Source organism: Cetorhinus maximus, chromosome 12 (assembly GCF_964194155.1).
Source record: "Cetorhinus maximus chromosome 12, sCetMax3.hap1.1, whole genome shotgun sequence".
Classification (NCBI taxonomy): Eukaryota; Metazoa; Chordata; class Chondrichthyes; order Lamniformes; family Cetorhinidae; genus Cetorhinus; species Cetorhinus maximus.
Genome location: NC_135890.1, coordinates 29872889 through 29899924, shown reverse-complemented (window position 1 = coordinate 29899924; position 27036 = coordinate 29872889). Strand labels below are relative to the sequence as shown.

The 27036-nt window shown below is 40.2% G+C and overlaps 1 protein-coding gene across 2 annotated transcripts in view; it reads left to right on the top strand.

The window, feature by feature from the left end:
- The window catches only part of LOC144687340 (voltage-dependent calcium channel subunit alpha-2/delta-1-like), a 693974-nt gene that overhangs the window by 570761 nt on the left and 96177 nt on the right, over positions 1 to 27036 (top strand). For both annotated transcript variants that reach the window (XM_078553326.1, XM_078553325.1), the window contains 5 exons: positions 3210 to 3278; positions 5823 to 5897; positions 6594 to 6668; positions 23096 to 23167; positions 25308 to 25379. In XM_078553326.1, coding sequence (XP_078409452.1) covers positions 3210 to 3278; positions 5823 to 5897; positions 6594 to 6668; positions 23096 to 23167; positions 25308 to 25379 — 363 coding nt within the window. The remainder of the gene's footprint in view (positions 1 to 3209; positions 3279 to 5822; positions 5898 to 6593; positions 6669 to 23095; positions 23168 to 25307; positions 25380 to 27036) is intronic.

The window sequence follows — 27036 nt, the reverse complement described above, 5'->3', positions numbered from 1 at the left end:
GATACGTGCATTTGGCGCAAGGGATATGTCTATCAATACAGATTGGCACATGCACAGGGTCACACTACCAGCAGGGCTTTATTTCAGCCATCAGGAAACAAGGTAAAACCCTGAGCAGTGGCCGGGCAGCCAGCGGAGGATTAAAAACAACAGCATAAAGGATAAGTATTGGCAGCTCCCTCTGCCTGGAATCTGTCAACTAGTAAATTGTCACGGGCCTGTCCTGCACTGGTTGCTCCTCAGTTGGATCATAGCATGTTGAAGGGCAGGGTTGCCTGGAGCCTGCATCATGTACACCTGAGGTGATCTGTGGACAAATAGCAGTGATCCATCTAGTCAGCATTATCTTTGAAGCTTCCCCTCCATCCCTGATCCTTTAAGCCCATGCTAAGCCCTGTGCCTGGCATCAGTCTACCCCTGGTCTCCCCGCGCCCCATCATGATGAAGGACATCCTGGAGGGCCACAGATGAGTGTTCCTCCTGTTCATACCTCCACGTGACTGGAGACATTACACATTGACTGGGGTAATGACTGCTATGTCTGCGAGCCCTCCCTCAGACACCATCGAACATCCCTCCATCACCCTCAAAGCACAATCAAGAGACCATTGCCATCATAGACGTACCACCCACCCCCTGGTAAGCCATGAGCATGTACCTGGGAGAATGGAGGCTCTGATTTGGGACATTGTTGCTGTTTCCTACCCTTGCCCCTTGGAGGTACCAGCTCCCTCCCTTCCTCCCATCCTGCCTTGGACAACATGAGACGCCAATCAGCACACCATGTGCTGCAACTCTCAAAACTGATGGAATTGCTCTGGAATGTGAGAATGCAAGCCATGAGTCAGGGAACAATGCTGTTTTCTTGGGCATTGGATCATCAAGAGGAGAACTCGGCTGAGCCTGGCTCTCCATCTAGTTGCCTCATGATTACTAGGGTGCCCCTTTACTCAAACAAAGCATTGACTCCTCCCACCCAAAAGGAAACTCCTCCCATATCGACTGCTTGCAACATTTTTTTGAACTGCGCAACAATCTTGCTAGTTCCAAAATGGTGCATGTGAGATTGCTTAGCTCCTCAGGCACCTCCTACCCTCCCCCTGTCATCCACCAAGTGCCCCCCTTCATCCTTCACCATCACCGGCTTGTTATTCCTCTCCCACCCCTGAGCCCCGCTCCACCACCTCGAGGCCATAACTATTGACATGCCCATGTGCTTCCTGAAACTGACCCCTCCTACTCTTGACGCCAGCTGTTCCTTGACTTTCTGTGACACCCCCCCACAATCCACCATAAGACCATACACTACCCGCCCATGACCCTAAGACTTCCACAGTACTTGATCCAACTCCTTTCTCTGACTGTCATTGCACCCTCTGCTTCCCATTTAGACTCTTAGGATCCAACTCTCAACATCACCCTTTAGAACCATCTCTTCATGACGCTTGCTGTCCAGAAAGCCCATTTACCACCCTGCAGTGGCACCAAGACATGCATGACATGCTTACCCTCCTGAACAGCCCCAGCCAGTCTAGCTTCTTTCCCCAGATACCCTCCTTCCCTTCCCCACTGACCCTGCCTCCCTTGTCCAGCCTCAACGCAGCTTAGACTACCGGCACCCAATCTCAATCAAGAGACTAACATTCCTGAGTGGTCTCCAAGAAGGTCAAAGCTGCGGCTATTCACTCCAAAGTCCAGGAAGAAGTCAACCTTGGCCGGTGCACACCACTTATATGCAGTTGTGAACCTGAACGCATGAATTCTCGCTCGTGGAGAATTTATTTGGGAGGGGGCACTTAGTTCTGGTGAGCTGGCCTTTTAATGAGCATGGCTTGACATGTAAATGCATGCAGTTGGGAAGCTCGACCATCTTTAAAGTTCCAAGAATTTATTTGGACATGTTTATCCTGCTGGCAGGAAGCTGAATTTTGGCTTCCTGAGCAATTAAATTATCCCCCTCGCCTCTCTTCCTGCTCCGGGTGGGCCCATAAGATTCCGCCCCTAGTTTCCAAGCAGTGGCAGTTACCAAGCAAAAGATTAACTGCTCAATCCATTTTGGGTGACCCCTGGCATGGGTGCACACGAGAAAACATCTTAGGAAAGGAAATTGCATTCTCGAAATACACAGGGAAAAAGAGAGAAATAGTTGACAATATCTCATGTGTCCTCCATAGTGCATCTGATTACAAAGACTGGTATCTGAGTGTCAGTAAGCACAGCTTACACTTGACATTCATACTGTCGCTTTGGATTTCCTTTCCCGCTGTCCCGACTCATGGTGTAGATGATGTGTGGACGTCAGAGCTCTCCAACATCTCACCCAAGTGACCATTCTTCATATAGGAGCCACGTCATTGCTGGCAGCCTATATAGTCATGACAGGCATTGCATCTGCATGGCCCAGCAGGCATCACCTCGGAGCCCAGCATTGATTTCCTCATTCGCGCTGCCCTTCAAGGAATTTTATTAAAATCATTTGTACTACCACATAGAATATGGTCTGACTGTCCTGATGCTTGGGCTCTGTTGTATTAATATTCATGAAGCACAGACTGGATTTACCTGTCTTCAGGTAATTCAGTGAAGCACAATGAAAATGAAAGGGGTATGATACAGGTCATGATGCTATGTAGTACTTTTAAAAAAATTCGTTCATGAGATGCAGCATCGCTGTCAAGGCCAACATTTATTGCTCATCCCAAATTGCCCTTGAGAGGTGGCCTTCTTGAGTATCACTAAGTGCCTTGCTAGGCTATTTCATAGGGCAGTTAAGAGTTAATTACATTGCTGTGAGGTTGGAGTCACCTATAGGCCAGGCCAGGTAAGGATGGCAAATTTCCTTCCCTAAAGGACATTTTTGAACCAGATGGGATTTTGTGACAATCATGGTCACCACTACTGATACTAGCTTTTTATTTCAAATATATTTAATTAATAGAATCTAAATTCCCTAGCTGCCATGGTAGAATTTGAACTCATGTCTCTGGATCGTTGGTTAGGCGTCTGGATTACAGTAAAATAACCACAACATTACCATACTTGAATGATGTACGAATTTACATATTTTTTGTTCACTTGAGCCTGATTAATATGTTTTTAATTGCATTATTTCAACAGATATTCTAACCTGTTGCTGTTTCTATGTGCATCTATGTGTGTCTTGTATTTGTGTCTGTCTATATGTGCCTGTCATTTTACCGTTACAATAGGAACTCGGTCTTGTTATCACAGGAACACTGCCCGTCTTCAACTTGACTAAAGATGCTAGTGGAAACCAGGTATGTTGTCCAGTGTGAGTTTAGTATGTCATTATTGGGTGATGTATACATATATTGTACTTACCTCATATGAACTTTCAATCCAATCTTCTAAAATATTTCTGGGAATGATACCGTATCAAAACTGTAACTCTCTGCTGTGAATTATACTTAGCACTGCACTGGGGGATGGCAATCCTATGAAAAAAGATAGAGGGCAGGATTTTCCGGCCGCCGGGTGGGGCGCGGTGGATGGGGCCGGGAGCGGCCGGGAAATGGTCAGCCCCGACTGCAATTTCGCGCTGGCTGGCCAACTAATGGCCAACTAATGGCCAGCCAGCATGACAGGCACACAGAGAAGCTCAGCGCTGCCAGGATAGGGGCGGAAGGAGTGCGAGCGCAGAAGTCTGCGCGTGCGCGGGGGTGCGTGCACTGAAACTCCTGCCTCAGGGAGCTGTAGATTTGTAGAAACAGAAATAAAGATTTTAAAAATGAGAGAAACATGTCCCCACATATGACTCAGTCACATGAACAGGGACATATTAAAAATGATGTGTAAAAATTTTTTACTTTTTTTCTAATTATGTTGGAAACCTCATCCCACCCGTGGATGAGGTTTTATGACAAATCCAAAGGCTGCCTGGCCGATTTGCCTGCCCGCCAACCTTAATAGGCCTCTTAATTGTCGGCGGGCGCATAGCTGACTCTTGCACGCGCCTGCCGACCGCAATATCACGCCAGTGCACGATGACGTCGGGACGTTTGCCCGACGTCATCACGCGTCATTTTACGCCTGAACAGGTCGGGTTCAAATCCTGCCCAGAAATTCTCTCAATTACTGGAATAGATTTATTCCATTTGCCATTTATAGCAAAATCTTAAATATGTGCATTGATCTGTACTGTTTGAAAGACCAATTTGGAGCCTTTGAACTTAATGGCAGGAATTAATTCTTCAAATGCAGAGTCTTAGTATTACAGATTTTGTTTTTGGAAATGATGCCCATGGACGGTGAAGGCTGTAGAGATCTCAGTGCTACAGTCACTGAGTTCTGGGCAGTTCATCCTCCTGGTCTTCCCCAACATCCTCACAATAGTCTCACTTATTATCTTCAACTGAAAGGTCATTACACCAAACCCTCCCTGTGACACTCAGAGATAAAATATCTCATGTCTATTGCTGTAAGGAGGCTGCTTAGAAATGTATGTGAGAAATCCTCCTCCTGTTGCATCATGACTTGATTGAATTTCAGGACGCAGGAATGTTGCCCTTCTGAACGCCTTGCTGCTGTCCTGCAACCCCCTCTTTCTCTGCAGCCCCACTCTCTGGCATTGATGGGGTAACCATGTACTGGCAGAGTATGCTGCCATTTTAGTCACCTCCTAGTGGAGTAACAGTGGAACACTACCAAAATGGCTCCAGATTTTCAAGGCTCATGTATCTATCTGCTCAGTATTTAATTGGTGGTGGGGGCACTTATTGGACTAATATAACACCTTGCATCACCCAGATGCATCTAGGGTCACCAATAATATAATCTGTTGAGCAGTAGCTCCTGTCTGACAGTAAATATTGTCTCAATGGTTGGTCTTTTATGATCTGGCAATGGCCAGTGTTTATGGGCAGAATGTTACGCTCGGCGAGTGGGATGAGGTTTCCTAAAGCAAATAAACATTAAATAAAAATGTTATTTTTGAATTAAAAACATGTCCCAGCTCATGTGACAGAGTCACACGAGGGGACATGTTTTATAAAATTTTTACTGCCTATATTAATTTTTTAAAAAAGGGCATCAGTCTTGATTGAAGCGCTCTTTCGCGCGCATGCGCGCCAGGCCCACTCTCCCTCCCACCCCCGCCCGCACAGGTAGCGCTAATCGCGGAGTGGAGCCGATCGCGGGCGGCGGTCAGCTTCCTGCCGGCCCCAGCCGAGCCCGCCCGACGAGGGGGAAATTCTGGCCTGCGTCTGTGCTCGGAATGGCTGAAAAATTGTCTGACTAAGTATTTCTTCAGCCAATTGATGGTGAAATGAGTAGAGCAATAAGTGAGATATTTCAATGAAGAGATATTGGAAAAATTAGAGTAGGTTATATTAATTAGAAATTAATCAAAAACAAAGCTGACATAAAATAAAGAGAAAGAGAATGGGAATGTAGAATGTAACAATGACTTCCACTTATATAAAAACTTTAATGTAATAAAATGTCCCATTTCAATAGCACAAGAAAAGAAATGAAGCATGAAATGTTTTACTTTGTGTTTTATGGGATAACATGACAGTAATATAGCTCTTCCTGAAACCCAAGTAGCGTTAATACTGTGATGTTAATGTCTGCTTCAGCGTAACAGAGCGATAATAGATAGGTTTTAATAAAAGGAAGACTGCAGCTCCCAGGACCTGGCACAGACTGGCGAGTTCATGCTGACACTTAGTGAAAAGGCACTGCCTGGCTCCACCTCACCAGCCCAGCTGTTGCTCAGTAGTTTTATACAAAATTAGCTGAATATGAAAGTATAGTGGTAAATATGTACATTTTTGAAAGATATGGTTTATTTTGTTTCTCAGAATCAATTGATTCTTGGAGTGATGGGCATTGATGTGTCTCTTGCGGATGTGCAGAGACTCACACCACGTTACACTGTAAGTATCCTTTAGAAATCCTATATGTTCATTTATTTTCACCATGTGTACACCATTCAGCCCTACTTCTCTGAATCATTGTTTTCCACACAGCATATTGTGGCGTCTTCTCCATTTGTCCATTATCCTTCCCACTCTGTCTTGATTGTGTTATCTGTACTTTTCACTTCTACATTCGGGGTAATATTGTCCAAAGCAATGTCCAATGACATATGTAGTCGATGCTAATGAAGAAAATGTCACTGCTTTAACTTCAATGTTAGTTTACATCATTAAGTTGTTTCATGAACAAATGAAATAGCTTAACAAAAGAATTGACACAGACTTGAGTTGAAAATTATACAAAGTCTTTCATGGATTTACTGTTGATTCAGAGTTGGCTCATCTCCTTAGATGCTGAATGTGTTCTAATCCCTTTGCCTTTAACATGTAATTGTACATAATTACTGTTACAATGTATTAGTGTAAAAAAGAGCTAAACTCCAAGGTGTGTAGCCGTAACCTTCTGAAAATGTAAAATCATTCAATGTTAGAAAATTAGAAAATCGTATTTTACTGTTATCACAATCTTTAAATAAAACGGAGACCGTGTACATTATATTGAATAATATTGAAATCATTTAAATGTTTTCTTTCATTTTGGATTTAAAGCATGACGTTGAATTGTTAAATTCCCTTTTTTGTGTATTATAACAGCTTGGGCCTAATGGTTATTATTTTGCAATTGACCCTAATGGCTACGTATTGCTTCATCCAAATCTCCAGCCTAAGGTAAGTTAAATAAAAATTTTATGCATTCTAATGTTTAATGCATGGGGACCTACTATCTTGAGCTATTAGAAAGAAAACCACTGACTTCTGTTGAAATCATTAAAACTGGATATCCTAGGAATTGCCAAAATGCAGCATCCCATTTACTTATTGATTTTCTTCCTTCGCCTCCGATTAGAATGAGATCTTCACCACTCACCATTTAAAATGAATTAAGATCAGACTCGTTTTATTGTGTAACTGTGATTGAGAGGTTTTGCTTGAAATTGCTTGGTATTGTTCTAACACAAGAGCTGCCCAAATTATGGTCATTGATTTTAATAGAACTGCAAGAAGGGAAAATTTTGTTACATTTTGTGTAAGGCACTTTGGGGGTGATGGTGGCTGTGGGGGGCGGGGGGTTTAATTAATTTCTATATCATAACTGTGAAAAAAATTAATGTGAGAATCTGGGACCCTGTAGGATATTTGGATTTAGATCGCCAGCATTTGGATCATAGTTTTGAACATTTAAGTAAGTATCGATTAATGGGCGAGAAGAAAAGAATGAGCAAATCTACACATTCACCTTGAGTTGGTCCTTCATATGCTAAATCATCTTAATACAGCAGCTGTAAGATAGCACATTAAACTGGTTTGGTCCTGAGAGAAATTTTGGAAGCAGTAATGTACTTATGCTCCATTAGGATGACCAATAGAGTGAGCTAAATTAATTATGAATCTAAGTGCATTATGTATAAGTAGCCGATATCAATACAGCACTTGCCACTTGCATATTGGATATATTCCATCCCATTTGATAAATTCATACAATACTTGTTTATAACTGACTCTTATTTCCAATGAATCCTAACAAAATTGAGTGCTTTGCATATATATTATAGATATTAAATTAAACCTATCCTGTAAACAAGGCTATATAATAACAATATGAACTCTGCAAGTGATGTAGGCAAAGTATAGTGGTATGTGGAAGATAAGCCAATTCTGTAAGTTTCAATTTGGTGCAAGTTCACAATGATGGGAGAAAAAGGTTTTTTCTTTACTTTAAAAATTAGCAGTATTGAACATCGGTAAGCTATTTTTTTTATCTCTCTGTTTGAACCTAACTGCAAAGGGTTGAGGAAAATTAATTTTAAACTTGACAGAAGTGGCATCATTTACCAAAATTTTAACCAGGCCAGTTTGCACACCTTTAATAAAATCCCCTTGCTGATGAGTTTTTACAATTTTGCCAGTTTGCTTATGATGCTGCATGGCAGAGAGACTGCTAAAGGAACTCTCATCCGAGGATAAGGTACCCAGCAAAGGCAGCTGATGCATCAACTGTCTTTGATTAACTAGTAAACTAACATTAGCTCAAGCTAACCAAAATTATACGCTGACTTCAGAGCTTCAATCTTTTTTTTTACTAGAAAGTGCTTCTTAGACCTAATATTATTCATATGATATCATACAAGGAGGTGAGTGTGTGCGAGTGTGTTTAAGATGTAGTGGAACTGTTCCTTTTCCCGATTGAGTTGTAGCAGTTAGGGATTGAAATTTGCCAGGCTAGGAAACAATTCACATCACGTGGGTAACTAATAAATTAAAAATCCCATTTCTTTGATTGAAATCAGACATTGGTACTTGGGTAATAGGAAGCCATTATTTCCATTTCATTAATTAGATTCATATTCATGGACTTGCACCAACAGTTGGGGAGGTCTTGGGCCTATCTCTCAACTGGCATGTTGAGCTCTACTGGCACTTTTTTATATAGTGAAAGAACACTAACACTATGGTTACCATCTGTGACAAGAAAAGACATTTTTCAAACAAATTTGCCCTCTCAGCCACCTCCCCTCCAGAAAGGGGAGTTGTTTGGTTTTTCTACACAGATGTAAGTGAGTATTTACTGATGCTGTCTCTGCCTCTCCATTATATCATTAATCATGGAATTGATTTCCAAATTGTGTGCATCATTTTTATCCAGAATAAACCTTCATTAATTGATCTTAATATTTTTTTAAAATATTGTCCTAGGCATTCCTGCATGTCAAAAAACTATAAACATTTCTTACTCCCAGTGAGACACGCAGTCCTGTGTTCTTCCCACAACTGTCAGCAAGGACATGTCACTTCATGAATGCAATCACCAATTATCATGCATCTTGTCGGGACCACAATTTAATTAAAGGACTGTTGTGCCCTTGAGCAGTATCTATACAAAGAAAGAGGCAGGAGTAAAAAATACAAAAATTAGAATTCAGATTCATTTTATTAGGAGCAATTAACACCACAAAAATGGCAGGAACAGAGATCAACATCTTACAGTACTTTCCCTAGCAATTCACTCTATTGGCTATGTATCTTTGTGATTTATTATTTGGTAGTAGCAATAGGTTAGAGCTCACCTCTGAGGGCTACATTCAAATCTGTGCAGGCTGTGAGGATTTTGCAGAAATGCCTTTAGTTTGGGCTTGGGCCTGCAGAATGACACTACCCTTAATTTAACAGGAATTGGCAATCTGGGCATGGGCAACAAGGAAGATGAGTGTCTGAAATGGGAAGGCCAGCAAAGCTGCTATTCTGAGATGCTGTTATTAGAGCAGAAGGAGCTTCACTCTACATCCAGAATTTGCAACAAATTAAGCAGCATGTAGGAACATCTTCACAAGAAGTAGAACTTGGAAGCCCAAAGTGACTTGTTGTTCCAAGGCTTTGCTGATCTCTCAAAGCTATTGGAGCTAAGGTTAAAAGATCAGATGCTCCATCATAGATCCCCACTGACCTGATAGTGGTACAAGAGAACGATCTCCTGCTGAGGGAAGACAAGTAAAATATACACAGCTTAGATTAACATGTGAAAAATTGCTACCTGGAAAGAATTAGAAGGAAAACCATAAGTGCCTGAAAGACCATATTGAGCCTAAACTAAACACTGAAGGAAATGTCAGTGACTAAAATAAAAAAATAATGAGAAAGGAAGTGCCATGAAAAAAGGCAGGAAGAGACAATACAAGAGGAAAACACACCCTGAGTTAGAAAGTAAACTTCATGGAATCAGTCACTTATAGAAACTGATTCATTCTATGCTGCACTCCCATATTTTCTGATCTTCTGAAATGGAAGCCTTCAAAAAAGGTTGATACAAATTGCTTGTACTGAGAAATGGATCTATACTTAACATGATTGCACCCATTTCATAGGCCTAAATTCGATGCAACAATATCCAGTTTAACAATGCAGAGGCTTGCGTCTTTTGTGCAAGTACATTCAGGCCCCTTCCCAGTTGATTGGAATCTTACACTTAGCTGGACCGGTAGGTACCTAAATTGAGTACTGGTCTTATTTAAATATCGAAATGAGGCTCCTGTGCTCTTTCAGACCTAAACTCCTAAGTTAATTTACCTTAGTTGGAGCATGCTATATGCCGCCATCGCCCCCCACTCCCCCGCCACTTTGCCTTGCCCCCAATTCTCCCCCATGCACAGACTTGTCTCTGAACCTCAGTGAAGGGCCAATTTGGTAAGATCCCAACAAATGATGGAGCAAGCAAAGGATAAGTCCTCTCTATACCATCATTCCCCAAATTCATTACCAAGGGTTTAATCTTGGGGCGCTCACCTCATGACGACCAAACAAATTTAGATGTGCGGTGAAGAGAATTCTGTCTTTAAATTCTGTGTATTGGCTGACTAACTAGACAGTCCTCTTTGTGGCTTCTGCAACCAACCATAATTTCACCTGGTTTTCTGGCTTTGTTTTGCTGAGCTCAGGTAACCAATAAATCTTCAGATAGTTGCAGTTTAGAATACTTATGTGGCTTCTAAATTGTGGAATTGTTTTTCATCAGGCCACACTTGCGACATTGTGGGTCTATCGGTATTGCATTCCCCACGTAACTGTTACCAGAGCAACAGAATCCCTCTCAATCTCAACAGAAATTAAACTGTCAAGGCTACTTCTACTGCCACATTTATCCCAAACAGTGCGATTGTAACACAACTCTCACCTCCAAACTCCCCTATCAAGGCTGCTGGAGATTTCTCATACATTTTAATACAATACACAGATTAAAATATATCAATCTAAGCCCTAGGCAAGCTGAACACAGCCTTGAATTTTTGTCAAAATGCTACAGATTTCAGGCATTGTGTCTTCCTTCTCATCATGTATGTTTTTTTTCATCTTCTCCCATCCCCATTTTCACACTTCCGTATCAAGAGCACAGGCAAGGTGCTACAGAAGGACCATCTCACATGACCTTAAAATAAAGCTCTCCACAGTCAATGTTCCTTCAAACAGCTACTACAAAATACTTTCCATTAAAACATGAGAAATGGATTATTCTATAAGGACCCATCATTTATGGTGATTCAGTTGATAAGTAATTTGAGCATCTTGGCAGCTGCACTAATGTATAATGTAGGCGCCCATAACTTATTCTCTTTGTTTGTAACAAAGTAATAATAATTAGATTGATGTGTTGTAAATACATTTTGTATATGAAGCCCATTGCTCTTACCACTCATGTAATCATTAAACAATGAAGTAATTTGAAATATGTCAATAGTAACTATTACATTTTAATTAGATGTTCGCCAAATATTTAGTAATTAGGCAATAGCCAAGTATTTATTCATGTCCTCTTAAAGTAAAATACATTTTTTATTTACATTATGCTTTTACTATTTAAGCTGAATCTGATTTGTGATGAATTAAAGTGCAGTTCAATTCAGGTTCAATGAGTACTGCATTTAGATATATTTAACATTGAATTTGAGCTGTTTCTGTCAGTATAAACAAGATCTAGGGCATCTTGCCAAGACAGCACACCCACTGACTATATTTATACTAAATTTTCAGAGTTTATACAAGCAGCTGATCTTAATCGACTGCACTATGGCAGGGTTTAAGACACAGCCTCGTTGTTGATGAGCACAGTTAACAAAGGCCCCTATTTAAAGTTATATTCAATCATTTCAAATAATACAATCTTTTGAGCAGAAATACATTTGTACTATATATTCAAATAATTGAAATGACAGTTTTGGTCCTTGCAAATTTTAAAGATGTTTAGAAATGTGAAAATATACTAATTAGCATTTGCAACAGATACCCAGTCAACATTAAGAACCAGTAATGCAAACTGAAATACTCATGACCCCGCAGAAAGGGCAATGCATCAGACCTGCAGATAATAAGTACCAATGTCTGAGCCTCGTAGGTTTATAGTACTTCAAAATGCTTAATCTACAGACACATTTGATTAATACAAATTGACTGTTGCTCAGAAAGATAGCAATATCTCCTAAAGAAATGATGTGTTCCAATGCCTTAAACGCATTTTATAGACACCCGATTCATAAAGTCTATTAAAGTTAAATTTTTCCAACAATGTGAAGCTGCCTTTTCCAGGCAAATTTCAAATCCTGTTATTAGCTGATAGTTCCTACACTTTCAAGGTGTAGATTCAAGTATATTATAGATTTCCAAAGAGTTTATTTATACATTAATCCACCAATCCTTGGCTTTTGCAATCCCACCTCATCAAATTGCATGAGGTGGGGAGAAGGACGAGCATAGTGTCTCTAGGCTCAGGTTCCATTATTTCTATCAATCAGCCAGTTGCATTAGGTTTGAGGATCAGGCCAAAGGAGGAGCCTGGGAGTCTGGGGGTGGTGCTGCATGTAAGAACGTTATCAACTGAATTTTCACGGAGTCAGGATGACTCGGGAAACATTTAAAAATTGTGGGTAGGTCCCGTTTCTGTGATCCCTGACCGCATTCCCATGCTGTCTAATTTTAAAGGGTGCAAGCTGCTTCCTGTCAAAAGCCCACAGCTAGCACTCCCAGCCTGGTGGCGGGCTCCATTGTGGAGATGGGCATGTCCTACTCCTCTGTAATTTTCATGGCGCTGGGCCAGGTTTTTAAAGAGTTGTGGTTCACGGTCCCTCAGAAGAGTCATGAACCCTTGTCTGCGTGAGGGAGACCTTTTAAAAATTGAGTTCAAAAAGTCCTCCTCATGCCCGCTATGTCAAGCTGTGGCATTCCACCCACCCCCATGCCCCTAATGGCCCACATACCAAATTGTGATACTTCCGTGCCCATTGACCCATTACACTGTATAGAACCAATGAACCCTATAGTGACACTAGGATGTGTCAAAAAAAGCTTTAAAAAAGTCATTCATTCATTACTTTCCATTAGGCTAAAAAAATCACTAAGGCAATAAAAATATTAATCATCCAGGCCCTTCAAAGCATTAATGACAGAAATCACAAATGCTTGAAACCACTTAACCTTGTGTAAATAAACATTAGTGAAGTTGACAGCAGAGATCAGAGAGCCAGAGCTGTCAATCAAGTAATGTTTTCTGTGGGGTGCAGCTGTTTCAACAAGAGTAATGGATGCCTGGGCTGTCATCATACAAGCATACACTAATTTTGTTACACCAAAGTTGACAAACAGAATTAGTTTTCCTGATTTTTGCATTCCTAAAATGTCATATGTATTTACTGTATATTTTTATATTTATACATATTTAGATTTTGTGTGCGGGTGTGTGTATTTGTGTGCATAAGTATATATGCAATAGAGCTAATTGTTAGAAATGCAAGTAGAATAGATGGCATTTAATGTAGAGCAAACCTTTTGTTTTAAAAAGCTAATCCTTAAAATTAGAGTAATTGATAAGAACAAATTAAATTTTTTAACATGATGAAGATCTTTTGTAGTCTTCACATCACACTGTAGTCACTTCCTTGCTTCATCATTTTCAACGTTTCTGTATAAAGCCTCAAAGTTCTAAAAGTAACACTTGCTGCATATCAAATATACAGCACAAATACAGAGCAAAGTCAATCGTAATCTATCTCTGATCCAATCCCTCTCAGCACCAGCTAGCATCACTAACTTTATCAAATAGTCTGGTTGCCTGAAAGGTTTTGCTTTGATGTTCATATTGGAGCTAATATTTGGGGGCTGTGATTGACCAAAAATAAAGATAAGGGCCTGGATATTTTTCTAAAATTTTCTGTTAAAACACCTGAATTTGTGATGAGCTGGGGATGAAAGAATGCTTTTCTTTGAAGTTACATTTTGTTACATTTTGCAAAGTTATTACTACTTATTTTTGAAGACAATATTTGAAGGGAAGCTCAAGAAAATGAAGAGGAATGAACTCTCCTCCCTGCACAATATCGAGGAAGTGAAAACCTGATTACTAACAACAGTGGAGAAGGCCTGTGGTCTAGAGATGGCTTGAAAATATTTGTATGTTGCTTGTCAACAATTCAGTCTTAAGTCCCTGAATTGTGTTTATTTAATATATATTTTATTCTCAAACTAAACCTAAGGGAAATTTTGGACCATTTGCCTTACCAGTAGTAGTCTCCAGGCAAATTTCAGGAGGGGATGGATGGGCTGTATTTGGGGGGGGCGGGGGAAACAATGAGGGAGGCATTGATCACTGCTGGGATTAACCGTCAAAAGTGCTGCCAGGAGGAGTAATTCTTGGCTCCTCATGATTTAAAAAAAAATCAATTTACTTCACTCTTCGGAGTTACCTGTAAAACCTGAACAAACCATTTCACTGAGGGGCCATTAAACAAGGACGCTTTTAAGGCAACCTTGGAACATAACACACTAGCCCCTGAAATTAGACCTCATTGTGCCAATTTTATGCCCATAAAATGTGTACAACGAGGTCCAAATTTCAACTTTTATTACATTGTAAGAATGAACAGATTTATTTTGAAATGTACTGTGAGGCCTGATGATAGTGGAGTAAAGATTTGTCTTCAAAACTTATACCCTCATGAATGTTAGATTCTGGTGGGTTCTGGATCCAGGATATCTGGTAGAATTGTCAGTGACTTTTAGACTCGTTCTTTGTAACCGCTGAGGGAGTTTCTTGACTTGTCAGCTTTAGGATTTTATCACCAGATTCCCAGACCAGGGATTTCAAATCTCAGGCTAAGTTTGCATTCGAACCCAGATCTCCACAGAAGCATGCTGGAACCACAAGTATATTTTAAAGAAAAACTTAGTTAAGTGTAAATTGATCATTCTCCAGCTATACAAATAGCTGTACAAATTAGCAGTAAAAGTGGTTAATCATCGATACACGATTTCAGAGGATAAAATTATAGTCTTATTCTGACATCACATCTTGGCATCTGAATTGCATGCTGCAAGTTCTATTTAAAATTCAAGACCATTGCTGTATATATCCTGATTCATTTCCTACCTGAAATAACATGATTTGATATCCATCTCATTAGTGTACCATTTTAATCATAATACATTTCATACTGATGGTTGTCATGTTAACCTAAAAACCTTACTTTCTTATTATCTTAGTCAATTGGTGTAGGGATCCCAAAGACTAATTTAAGACAGAGACGCCCTGATACGCAGGTAATGTAGTTGAAAGTGGCCTTGGTGCTGCAAAGCTGCCAGTATTGAAGCTTTTGGAAAGAGCTTTGGCAAGCTTATTTTTAAGTGCCTACCTTTGGATCCAGCTACAAAAAGTATCCCGAAGCCTGCATTTCTACTTGCTTAGCCGATAACTAATCCATTGCCAAAGGAGCTTGACTAGTTCCATGATAACTTTTTGAGTAATGCTGTTGTCTTCTAATGATGGCTGCTAAATATGAAAGATAAATCTAACACTTAGGATCACTGTGGCCGACTTGAAGATTTGAATGCAGCAAAATGGTTAGTTTTGTATTTGACAGATTATCCTGTTTATTACAGACACTGCATGTGGTCCATGCATTTCTTTGGTGATTAGAGTACACTTTCATGGATGGTGACATAACTGTGAACAGCTTGTTTTGTGCTGTGGTCTATTCCTTCAGAGATTTAATTTCCGAACCCATCATAAACAAATTTTAGAAAAAGAGGTTTTTAGTCATGAATATAATCTCAAAGTCATTCAATGTGTCTCAAGTAGAAGTTAATATGAATGTGTCTTGGCTGTTTTCTCTACAGTGTGTTTGGATAGAATAGTACAGTCATTCAGGGAATTTACAATGCTGATTAATGGGAATTTCTTTGGAAAAGCCAATGCACTTTATCCATTTTAGTTCAATGTTTGATAAATAACAGATGATTATACAAGTGCGTTTATCACTAAGTAAAAATACATGGCTTTTTGGGTCAAGTAAATTTTTTTGTCCAGAATCTAACTCTTGTTCGGTGAACATTGCAAAATAAGTTTTAGTACCCACTAGCAGGTGACGTTTGTTGATTTACAGATAAACACTGCTCAGGATGAGCAATAGTGGAGATCCAAAATAATCTAGATTCAGTTGATTCAGAGTTTGTTTTGTAATTGGACTTCAATGTCATAGATCTAAACTTGTCTCCTGGTAAAAATCTAGTCTGAATAATAACAAAATCACAGATGCTTTTATAATTATAGTCAGCAATAACATAGTTAATTGCTGCTTTCAGAAGCTAATGACACTTTAACCTGACACTTAGATTTGAATTTTTCTCTACAAATTGTGAGCATAGCAAGCATAAACTGAGCTGTGGAAATATGAGGACAAAGCACCAGCATGGTTTGTCAAATGCATTAAGATGTTCTTGGTTCTCATCTCTATCATCTGGAGTCATTTAATTCCACACTTGACGTAACTCTGACCCATGAATCCTCCCCCAATGAACAGGATTGGTAGAAAGCCTGTGTGCTGCGCTTCTGCCAATGCCATTTTTGAAATAGTGTTTGGACAGTGTGTAACTTAACCTTTCCTCCCTGTGGACAAGTAATTGAACTACATTTCCCAACTCCTCCATATGGCCCTGTTCCAATAAGGTGCTCCCAGCAGCACTCTGTAACACAGCACGCTGCCTCATGACCACACAGGGCCAAAGAGATTGTCCCAAGGATACAGATAATTTAAAGTAAACTGGTGACATATGGTAAAATTAGAGCAGCACAAATGATAACTTCCCAAAGGCTTTGCAGTGCAGACTGGTATGGTAAAAAACAGATATAAACTCAGGAGTCAGAACTGAACTGATTTGCTCATCCCTAATAGCTATTAAGGATTCTAATCTGACAAATGATTTTGCTTTCCTTCTGAATATTATTTAATACATTATTTTTAAAGTCTGCATACATTACATCTGATGGTTCAGAAAAATGAATAGCATCAATGTCAGTATGACATAACTGTTCTTCTGTTCAATGCATATAAGTTAATTAAGGATTCTGCACACTGTCTTTTCAGGCCAACTTTAACTTGTTTACAACTATAGGCACTGTGAAATATAGGAAATACATCTGTGAAAAATTATGTTTTTAGGTTTTGTATTAATATGTCATTATCAGACATTCATTGCTATGCCATTATTATTTTCATTCAAAGTATTTGCATGAAACTAATGCAAACTACATTTGAAAGAACTAAGTGTGTAAGGAAAAAATTCCCCTTTTTCCAGACTTCATGCGTTGCTCTCTGAAATACTTTGAATCCTTTTGCTCCTCCATTTAAAGTGGCATCTCTTTGGAGGCCATTGATTTTGTTTGTGTATGATGTGCTGCTTTTATAGGCTTCTTTTTTTAGCAATTCCTTTGAAAAATTTGCAAGAGTATATTGTGGAGAATAGCCATTGTAAGCTTTCTGCCTGTAATAAGATTTTTGATAAGTTATCATCGATAAGTTGAAGTACAGTGGAAGAGACTGGGGAATTTGAAAACTATTGGCAATATAGCATCACAAAATAGTGCCTTTTAACTCACAGTACTTAGGAATCTTTAACAAGCACTTGCATTAACTAAGAGATGTAGTTTCCCACATTTGATTTTAATGCTATTCCCTGAAATTTCTGACCCAGTATTCTGCAATTTCGCTGACACAAATTTCGGATTCCAGTTTTCAAGATCAAATTTCTATATCAAAATTTATGCCTGCATTCAAAACAACCAAGAAATAAAGTGATCTCAGCTACCGGAAGGACAAATTGTAAGAACATCGGGCCATCTGATTGGCTGGCCAACTGCTAACAATTGTGTCTCATTATGTTTCTCTTCAAAATATTTACCCAATATTTTTCCAGTAAATGTCTAAGCTACGTGCCTCTACAATAAACAACCACCATCAAAGTAGTGTTTCCTTACATGCTGCCCAAATAATATACTTCCCAACTTAATCTCGTGACCATTTTTTCCACTATCATTTACTAATGCAATTAGCCCCAGTTGATCTGGACAAAAGGTGCACTCTCAATTCTTTAACATGGGAAATAAAGCATGGATCTTTTACTGTGATTATTGCCATGGATATATCCTGCACAAGCATGAGGTTTTGTTCTGTAAGATTTTAGATGAATCTACCAACGGATGTGAATAATAAAATTAGCGAATGCTGCAAGTGCACAGCTGATCAGGCAGGATCTGAGAAATGGGTTAATGTTTAAAGTTTAATCCTTCATCAGAATGCCTGTTTATAAACTGTGGGAATTCAATCCACAATTTTTGAAAATGAAATATGACACAAAACTTCACATAGGGGGTTCTCTTAAGTACATAGTTACAAAAAATTAGCAAGAAAGTCATCTAAACTTCACCAGACATAAAATGCCATACAGTTCACTCCAATAAGATGCAAAATAACCAAGGGTTTACATCCAACATATTGGCCAGAGTTTTGACCTTGTTGGGCTGGCGAGTGGACAGCTGAACTCCGCCGCTGAAACGGGGCCGACCGCCATTTTACGTGGGCGGGCCAATTAAGGCCCACCCAGTGGCCTGCCCGACAGGAAGCGCTGAGCGCTTCCTGTGTGGGGGGGAGGGATTCCCCATCTGTCAAAATGCGCTCTTTCGCGCATGCGTGTGAAAGAGCGCACTGCTCCCTGAGACTAGGTGCTGACTCAGGGAGAGCACTGAATATTTAAAAAACTTTAAAAATAGAGAAAGAAAAACATTATTAACATGTCTCCCTCATGTGACACTGTCACACGAGATGGGACATGTTAATGAATATGAGTGAAACTTTAATAAACTTTTTAAAAACTGAGATGAAACCTCACCCTGCCAGCGGATGAGGTTTTATCTTTTTTCAGAAGCCCGCTGGGGTTCCTGGCCTGCCCGCCAGCCTTAAGGTTGGACAGGCGGGTCTTTCAATGAGCTTAATGATCCTGTCAATGGCCTCAATTGGTCATTGACAGGTCGGCGGGTGAACAGCTGATTTCGCTGTCCGCCCACCTTCCTAAATTTAAATGGACCGGGATGATGTCGGGGTTCCTCCCAACGTCATCCCGCGTCATTTTCCCATCGGCGAGTGGGCCCCGCCCCCAAATCGCCGACGGGAAAATTCTGGCCATTAAAGTTGTTCTGATTGTAGGGGAAATCATTTCTTCTAGCAGTTCCTGGTAACAAGATTTCAAGGAATAACAAGGAATCAATTTTGGATGCAAAAATTTGTTTTTATCGAGAGACTGTGGGCTTTTTAAACCTGGCGCCATGAACCTGACAGCCAGATCATTTCCAGATAAAAGCAAAATATTGCTGATGCTGGAAATCTGAAATAAAAAGAGGAAATGCTGGAAAAATGCATCAGGATCTGGCTGCACCTGTGAAGAGAGAAACAGAGTTAACGTTTCGAGTCTCTATGACCCTTCTTAGAGCTGAAGAAAGGTCATACAAATCATTTCCAGATTTGACCCCACACTGTGTCAGTGTTAATGATGCAACGTGGCTTTTAACAAGAAAGGCCATTAGCTACTAATAACCCAATTAGTGGCTTCGGATATGGACTGCAGACAGGACCTTGTGATGGAGGGTGATTTTAAAAAGCAAACAGCAGCCTTTACTGGGCTAGCAATTGCCTGAAGCGGGTAGGAACACAGAGGGCCAACAGGCTCATGGTCGACACAAGTGTCCAAATGCTCACGTCTCAAACACTAAAGCCACTCTGCTGAAGCGATGGCAATTTTGTGCCATTTCATGAGGACCTCCATTTGACTATCCTTTTTATGCAAGATTTTTCATCAGCAGCCACAATCAATGCTGTGTCCTGATGTTTCCAGGCAGTTCACTCTTCCCAATATTAACTTTGAAGAGGAACAGAATCAATTTTTCAACGAGCTTAACAGCATTAATTAGAGAATGAGAGGTGCCCGCTCCCCCCACCCACCGCCTCCCATTAAAAATTCTAGTGTCACAGAGACTGATGCACCATCCAAGTGCGCTATTTTCACAGTACTGACCTGCACTCAACCTCGTCCCCATGGGTGATTGAAAATGCAGCCCAGTAGGTCTATAGGTGTGTCATTGTTCCAATCCAGGAAGCCGACTGGTGGAAGTACGAGTTGCTATTGTCCTGAATTACTCTATGATACTCTTGCGGCAGAGATCAGTAATAATTACAGTGCTTGAAGTAGAGTAGAAGCATTATTTGATGCTTATTGGACCAACTTGTGTGCCTCCTTCATCGACCGATGAGTGGAACATAACCTGCGGGGCAGCGAAAAAAAAGGGGTAAACATGACCAAGAGAAGGATGGATTTTTTAAAGAAAAGATACATAAAAAACTGAACACTTAGGCTACAAGTTTTTCAGGCCACAACCAATGGAAGTTCAGCTGCATGTTTAACAGTGATGAGAGCAAGCAATCACATTTGCACTGCTCACACTCATCATTGTTGAACGGGAAAAGGCAGAGGTTTACACATTTGTACTCATGCACATTCAAGCACGTGCTTGGAGTACTGATCAGTGGCCTCAACTACAGCTGAGATTACGAGTCATAGAATAGAGCTGACAAGACAGTCTGTGGTATGCTGAGCCGGGTGAATAACTTAAACTTAAAATGTAGCAGTATGTTGTCGATACTAATGATGTGCTGTCTTACAATCAGCCCTGTACTGCAATATTACGTGGTGCCTGGTGGTGCCCTGATTCCACACGGGACCGAAAGAATGTCATTCTGAATTCAGCAGAATCAGATTTCTCTCTCAGGTTGACCCTAGCTCTATCTGGGCCTAATTTAGATGTCTAAGAAAGCCCGACCATCTGTCATCTCTCAGGTAGCATATCCACATTGCTCTTCAAAAGCTTCCACTAAAATTATTTGACTGGATTTATTTCACCCTGCACACACATGCTTTCATATTATAAATGACTAGTCCAGTGCTTTTTTAAAGTCATCATAAAAAGCAGTTTCTTCCTCTGTAATTCATCACTTTTATTTTGTTGCTGTGTAAGATATTTTGCATAATTACCTCTGACTCTTATTTTTCTTTCCATGGCCAAATGTATCGGAATGTGACGTGACCTGCTTACCTCTTCATACCAATGTCTTGATGCATGCTGCATGGTTGGTAATGTCATGGGGCCTTCTCTGCATGTAAACTCTCTTCGTTTAATTCAGTTTGATTTGTTATTTGATATGGGTGATTCCTGTGTTCTTATGATTAAACATAACAACCTCCAGTTCTATTCTTGCTATGTCAAGAGGAACTATTTTGAAATGCAGCAGGTGCCTGCAGACTGTCTGTAGAGACAGGATTGAATGTTACTGCATTGGGCACCTGTAGTAACACCTCCTTGGTCTCGAGATAAAAGCTGCACTGCTGACCAATACACTTTTATTTACAATATTGAATGTAAGTTTGATAGATGCTGTTATGAAGCCAATGTACAATTGGCATTTTGTAATAGATATATGTTTATTGATAACAAAAACAGAATTACCTGGAAAAACTCAGCAGGTCTGGCAGCATCGGTGGAGAAGAAAAGAGTTGACGTTTCGAGTCCTCATGACCCTTCGGCAGAAGTTCTGCCGAAGGGTCATGAGGACTCGAAACGTCAACTCTTTTCTTCTCCACCAATGCTGCCAGACCTGCTGAGTTTTTCCAGGTAATTCTGTTTTTGTTTTGGATTTCCAGCATCCGTAGTAGCTTTTAGCTTTTTGTTTTTATCTATATGTTTATTGATAGTTGGTAAGTTTTAAAACAGTTCAGTTAGATGAAAAGAGACCAAATTGTTACAATCTTGTTTTTCTTTCCTGACCTTGGATTAGTGGTCCCATAGAGATGACATCTACTTTTTTAACACCCTGATTAAAAGTGAGATATGCATTGAGAAAAGGGATCAATTTGATCCCTCTGTCCACTGGCGAGCAGATAGGCTTCCAATCCTTGGCAACGCACTTTCTAAAATCCTCGGCTGATTTGAGTATTGAAATTGAAAAATCCCATTTCTACTTGCTTCCAAATGAGTGCTTTGACTTCAAACTGAAGAGACCCAATAATAAACCAGCCAAATACATATAAGGGAGCTCAGGTTTTCATGGCCAACTTGAATGATGGTGGAATTTGCAGAAGAAGAACTATTTTCCACCCAGAACGCAGCCTGCAGTCAAATTATAAGATTACAATTATAATTGGCTCACTAATTCTCCAAACACATCTTTAATGCTCAGGAAAAGGGATTTGAGCACTCAGTTTAATGGCAATTGTGATTGGAATTTACTCATGGTTGCCTGTGCTGCTACAGCTCTATATAGTTCCTGTCCAAAACAATTCCTGATGTAAAATTCAAAACAAATTGTTAAAAAATTGTGTATTTTATTGGTGCTACACTCTATCAGTGTTAGGAGGAAAAGCTATCTGTCTGACAATCATTCCCTATAGCGTCAGTAGGGTAATTAAAAAGAATTATATGACCTTACTATTCCTTATAATTGGTAGAGCTTAATTTTTTGAGCATTGCTCTTACTGGGACATAAATTAAATAAAACTCACCAATAAAATGTGTTGATGTACTTCTTGCAAATTGTGAAAAAAATGATGGCACAGAAGAACGTTGAACCTGACTCATGTAAAGAATTGGCTATTGCCAACAGATATGAGTGACAGATTCTAAAATTTATATTCAGCTCATTAAACTAAACAGAGCAGCTCCATTCTGTTCCCGAGAATGCACAGTACTTGTTGTACTGGACCATAGAACTAAATTCAGGCAGTTTCACCTTTGGAAAGGCAGGAGATAGTTGTTGCTCTTATAATTCAATAGTTCTACTTGTTACATAAAGGTTAATCCAGAGAGCAGATAATTTCCATAGTGTAATGCCTGTGGGTGTTAAAACAGACCAAATGTCAAAAGGCATTTGCACAATAGGAAGGTTAAAACCATTGCCTTAGAAGAAATATTATTTAGCACCTGCATTCAATTCACTAATCTCCAACCAACACTTCTGAAATGTAGCATATTACAGCTGAATATTACATAGAATAAGATGTTGGAGAAACGTTGTCCTAAACAAATCTTTTGATTTATCTATTGCTAACCTTTTGTTTAACTATCCTTACTGAGAAGAGTACAAAAATTAAATCGTGACTGTACTGGTTTGGGCTCAAATGTTGAACTTTATGTCACAAAGTATTTTCCACTTATTGTTTGACGATTATTCCTTTTGGTCTAGAATCCTAAATCTCAGGAGCCCGTCACTTTGGATTTTCTAGATGCTGAACTGGAGAATGAAATTAAAGTGGAGGTAAGATGATCTTTGTTGGCCGGCGGCTACTGTGAGTGGCCATGTAAAGCCTTTTAACTCCATAATGCCTGGATTGATTTTATGAACCACTTATTTATATATAAATTGCACGTTTTTTTTTCTGTGGCACTTTGTGCAATGCAAGCCATGAGCTTGCTTGAAACTTTGCCTTCTCCTAATTGAAGATGACAGCCTGTTTGCGTAATCATGAACAGATCCTGGCTGGCAAACATTCAGTGCCAATTGGCCTGATGTTAGGAGATTGTTTCATTTAATGGTTAGGTAGCTTGCCTATACATACTGCAATATGTGTGCCGCATTTTTCTTTTTAAGAACTTTTCTTTAATTTTAATGAAACTGTACCCTTTTCACAGCCACTTAGGCCTTTGAACTGGTGAATAGTGCCATCCTTGGAAAATTTAAGCAGTGATTGCTGGTTAATGGGATACCTCTAGAATGTAACGGCTGGGTTATCTGTCTGTTCTTGAAGGTGCATGTATGCCAAAAACTTACAACCAAATTGATGCATGTTTTACAAATAATCTAACTACCATGCTCTACACGATAAAGGAACAAGCTTGATTAGCACTCCGTAAAATACAAGGGGAGTTTCACACCCGCTAATTTACCTCTGCCCAGAAAATTATCTGTGCCATTGCCCATCGTTGGTTGATGAATGCAGGGATTTTTACACATACAAGATGGTTACCAATTTGGAAGAGAGACTCCAGGGAGTTATCCAGGACTCAAACAATGAGGTTGAGTCTTGACCAAGAAAAAATTAAGTGGTAAATGTCAGCAGAAAAGCATGGCTTAAAATCTTGACAACAGGAAGTAAGCTTTGTGAACAGGAAGTGTGTGTCCTGTACAAAATTTTAAATAACCTATTGATTAGAAACATAATGACACTCTTTGAATGTTACTATTTCGAACTGCTAGTACCTTTATTTTGCCAAAAATGTTTGTGGTAGATGAAGAGTTGGCGGATGAAACTGAAAAATTCCACAACATTGGATGGCAGCTAACCTTGAGCTTTATTCATGTGTGTATTTTTCCAGAACATATTATTTTGTTAACACGATATTAATTTTAAGCAGTGTCTTTAATCTATTCATTTATCTATCGGGCAGAATTTTGCCCTTGGTGAGTGGGCTCAGTGGGAGCGGATGGAGGCAGCCAGGAAGCCAACTACTGCCCATGACTGGCACTGCACCGCGATTTCACGCTGTCGGGCCAATTAATGCCCACCCACCATGAAACGCAAGTGATAGCGCTTAGCGCTGCCTGTGCGGGACGGGGTTGGGAGTGCGAGCCAGCCCAGCATGAACTTTGAGCCTGCACGCAAGTAAGCACTGCACGATCTGCCTGAGGCTCAGAGCTGCCTCAGGGAGGTGAAGGGATATAAGAAAAAAATAAAGAAAACAAAAATGTAATAAAACATGCCCCCTCATGTGACTCTGTCACATGAGCAGGGACATGTTATTAATGATAAGTTAAAGTTTTAATTTTATTTTTATTTGCTTTTGGAAACCTCATTCCGCCCGTGGATGAGGTTTCCAAAAAAAAATGCAAAGGCCGCTTGGCCTTTTCGCATGCCTGCCAACTGTAAGGTTGGATGGGCAGCGAAACATTTACGTTAATTGATAACTTAATGGCCTTAACAGGCCTTTTAATTGTTAGCGGGCACGCTGCCAGTTCCAGCATGTGCCCGCCGACCGAACTATCGTGTGAGTGCGCGTTGACGTCGGCACGCTCGACTGATGTCAATGCGCGTCTTTTCACACTCGAGCAGGCCAGGCGCACGCTCGCCCGCCGAGCAAACATTCCTGCCCATCATGATGCACTTTGACCCCTATAATTCATGATGTTACACTTACAAATTAATCTATATATTTCTTCTAGATGGTCTATTGGAGCTACTACTTTGTACTTTAACTGTCACAGCGCTATTGCTTTACTGCTGTGTCCACGGCCCCTTTTTTGTGGGATTACATGTCAAATTTGCTTTGGAAATGGCATCATTGAGCTCTGTTTGAGGCGGAGTTATATAACAGTTTGGAGGCTTCATCTCATATCAGTTACTGGACCAAACTGCTGCACAGAGCTGAATAACTGCAAGTTATTAATTTATGTCTTCCAGATTCGGCACAGCATGATAGAAGGACAAAGTGATGAAAGGACTCTCGACACACTAATCAAATCCTATGATGAGGTACAGTTTATTGCTAATTGGTTATCTCATTGTTCTCTATGTTGAGAATTTTTTTTTAAAAACATAACTGAATTGCTTCAAGGAAGGGATAAGAAGTGTTCTTTGTTTTACAGTATTTACTGAGTCTCAGATGAGAAAATCAACACTATTAAAGGGTCAGCTTTCACTACAAGTACTCAGGACAAGCTTATATTACTAGAGTATCAGTGTTAAATAGATGTGCTAAGGCAGCTTTGCTTACCCTCTCTAACGATGCTAACAATTATATTGCCACCCTGCAGTTAGCAGTGCGGAAGGTTTTTCTGTCTTCCTTCCCCTCTCTTCTGAAGGATTGATTCTTCCAGCACTACTAACTCTTCAGTAAGTCACTGATTGCCTACTTTACATTACAGAGCCCAGATTTTCAAGTGCTGAGGGGGAAGGCACAAAACATCACATACAAATGATTGAAAAGTGCAAGGAAAGGCAAATTAGACCTTACTTGCAACTGATGATGTTACTGGTTTTTTGTAAGATATAATTAATAGTTTTTTCAAATCATGTACTGAAGAAAATTGGTGGTCCTCCTGGATGCGCACACTTTGGAATCATTTCCAGTCTTTATCTGTTGACAATTTTGAAACAGGAGGATCCCCGGCAGGGTCTCAAATGACTGTTGACATATATTATTCCTCCATAGCATGAGCACAAAAACAGCATCAATATTATACATATGAAGTGCTTTTCACACAGACTGCCAATAGGCTCAGTCATTTTCCTGCTGGACCAACTATTTTTTTGTTCTCGTAAGGTGATGGTGAAAATTTAAGTATTACAGTAATAAAAGCTGTTTGAATGCCATGAATACCAATTTTACTAACACTTTTACTTTTAATAAGAAGTATTTGTTCTAGTTGCAGTTATCCCTATATTGCCCCTATTCCTTCAGAGATGTGGGGCAGAATTTTCTGCCTGTCGGGCGGGTGGGCCCGACTCAATCTCCAGTGGGCGGGGAGCCAATCCCCACCGGAGAAGTGGGCCCCGCCGCCATTTTACATGGGCGGGTCTATTAAGGCGCATGAAAGAGCGCACATCTCCCTGAGACAAAGTGCTGCCTCAGGGAGATCGCTGACACTTTTAAAAATATTAAAAATAGAAAAAAAAATCCCTAAAATGTCCCCCTCGTGTGACAATGTCACATGAGGTGGGACATGTTCATAATTTACATAATAACTTTATTAAATTTTTTAAAAGCCTACATGAAACCTAATCCCGCCGGTGGATGAGGTTTCATGTTTTATCTATTTGCCGCCGGGGCTCCTGGCCTGCCCACCAACCTTAAGGTTGGACGGGCAGGTCCTTTAATTGTATAATTGATCCTGTCAATTGCCTCAATCGGCCATTGACAGTTCGGCGGGTGCACAGCTGATTTTGCTGCGGGCCCACCTTCCTGAAAATTTAAATAGACCGGGATGACGTTGGGGGTTCCGCCCGATGTCATCCCGCGTCATTTTACGCGTCGGCGAGCGGGCCCCGCCCCCCAAATCGCCGAGGGGAAAATTCTGCCTGTGGTCTTTTGGACAATATGTTAAACAGGTCGAGCCCCCTTCAGCCCTCTCAGATGGATGTTCAAGACCTCATGCCACCATCTTGAGGAAGAGCAAGAAATTTCTTCAAG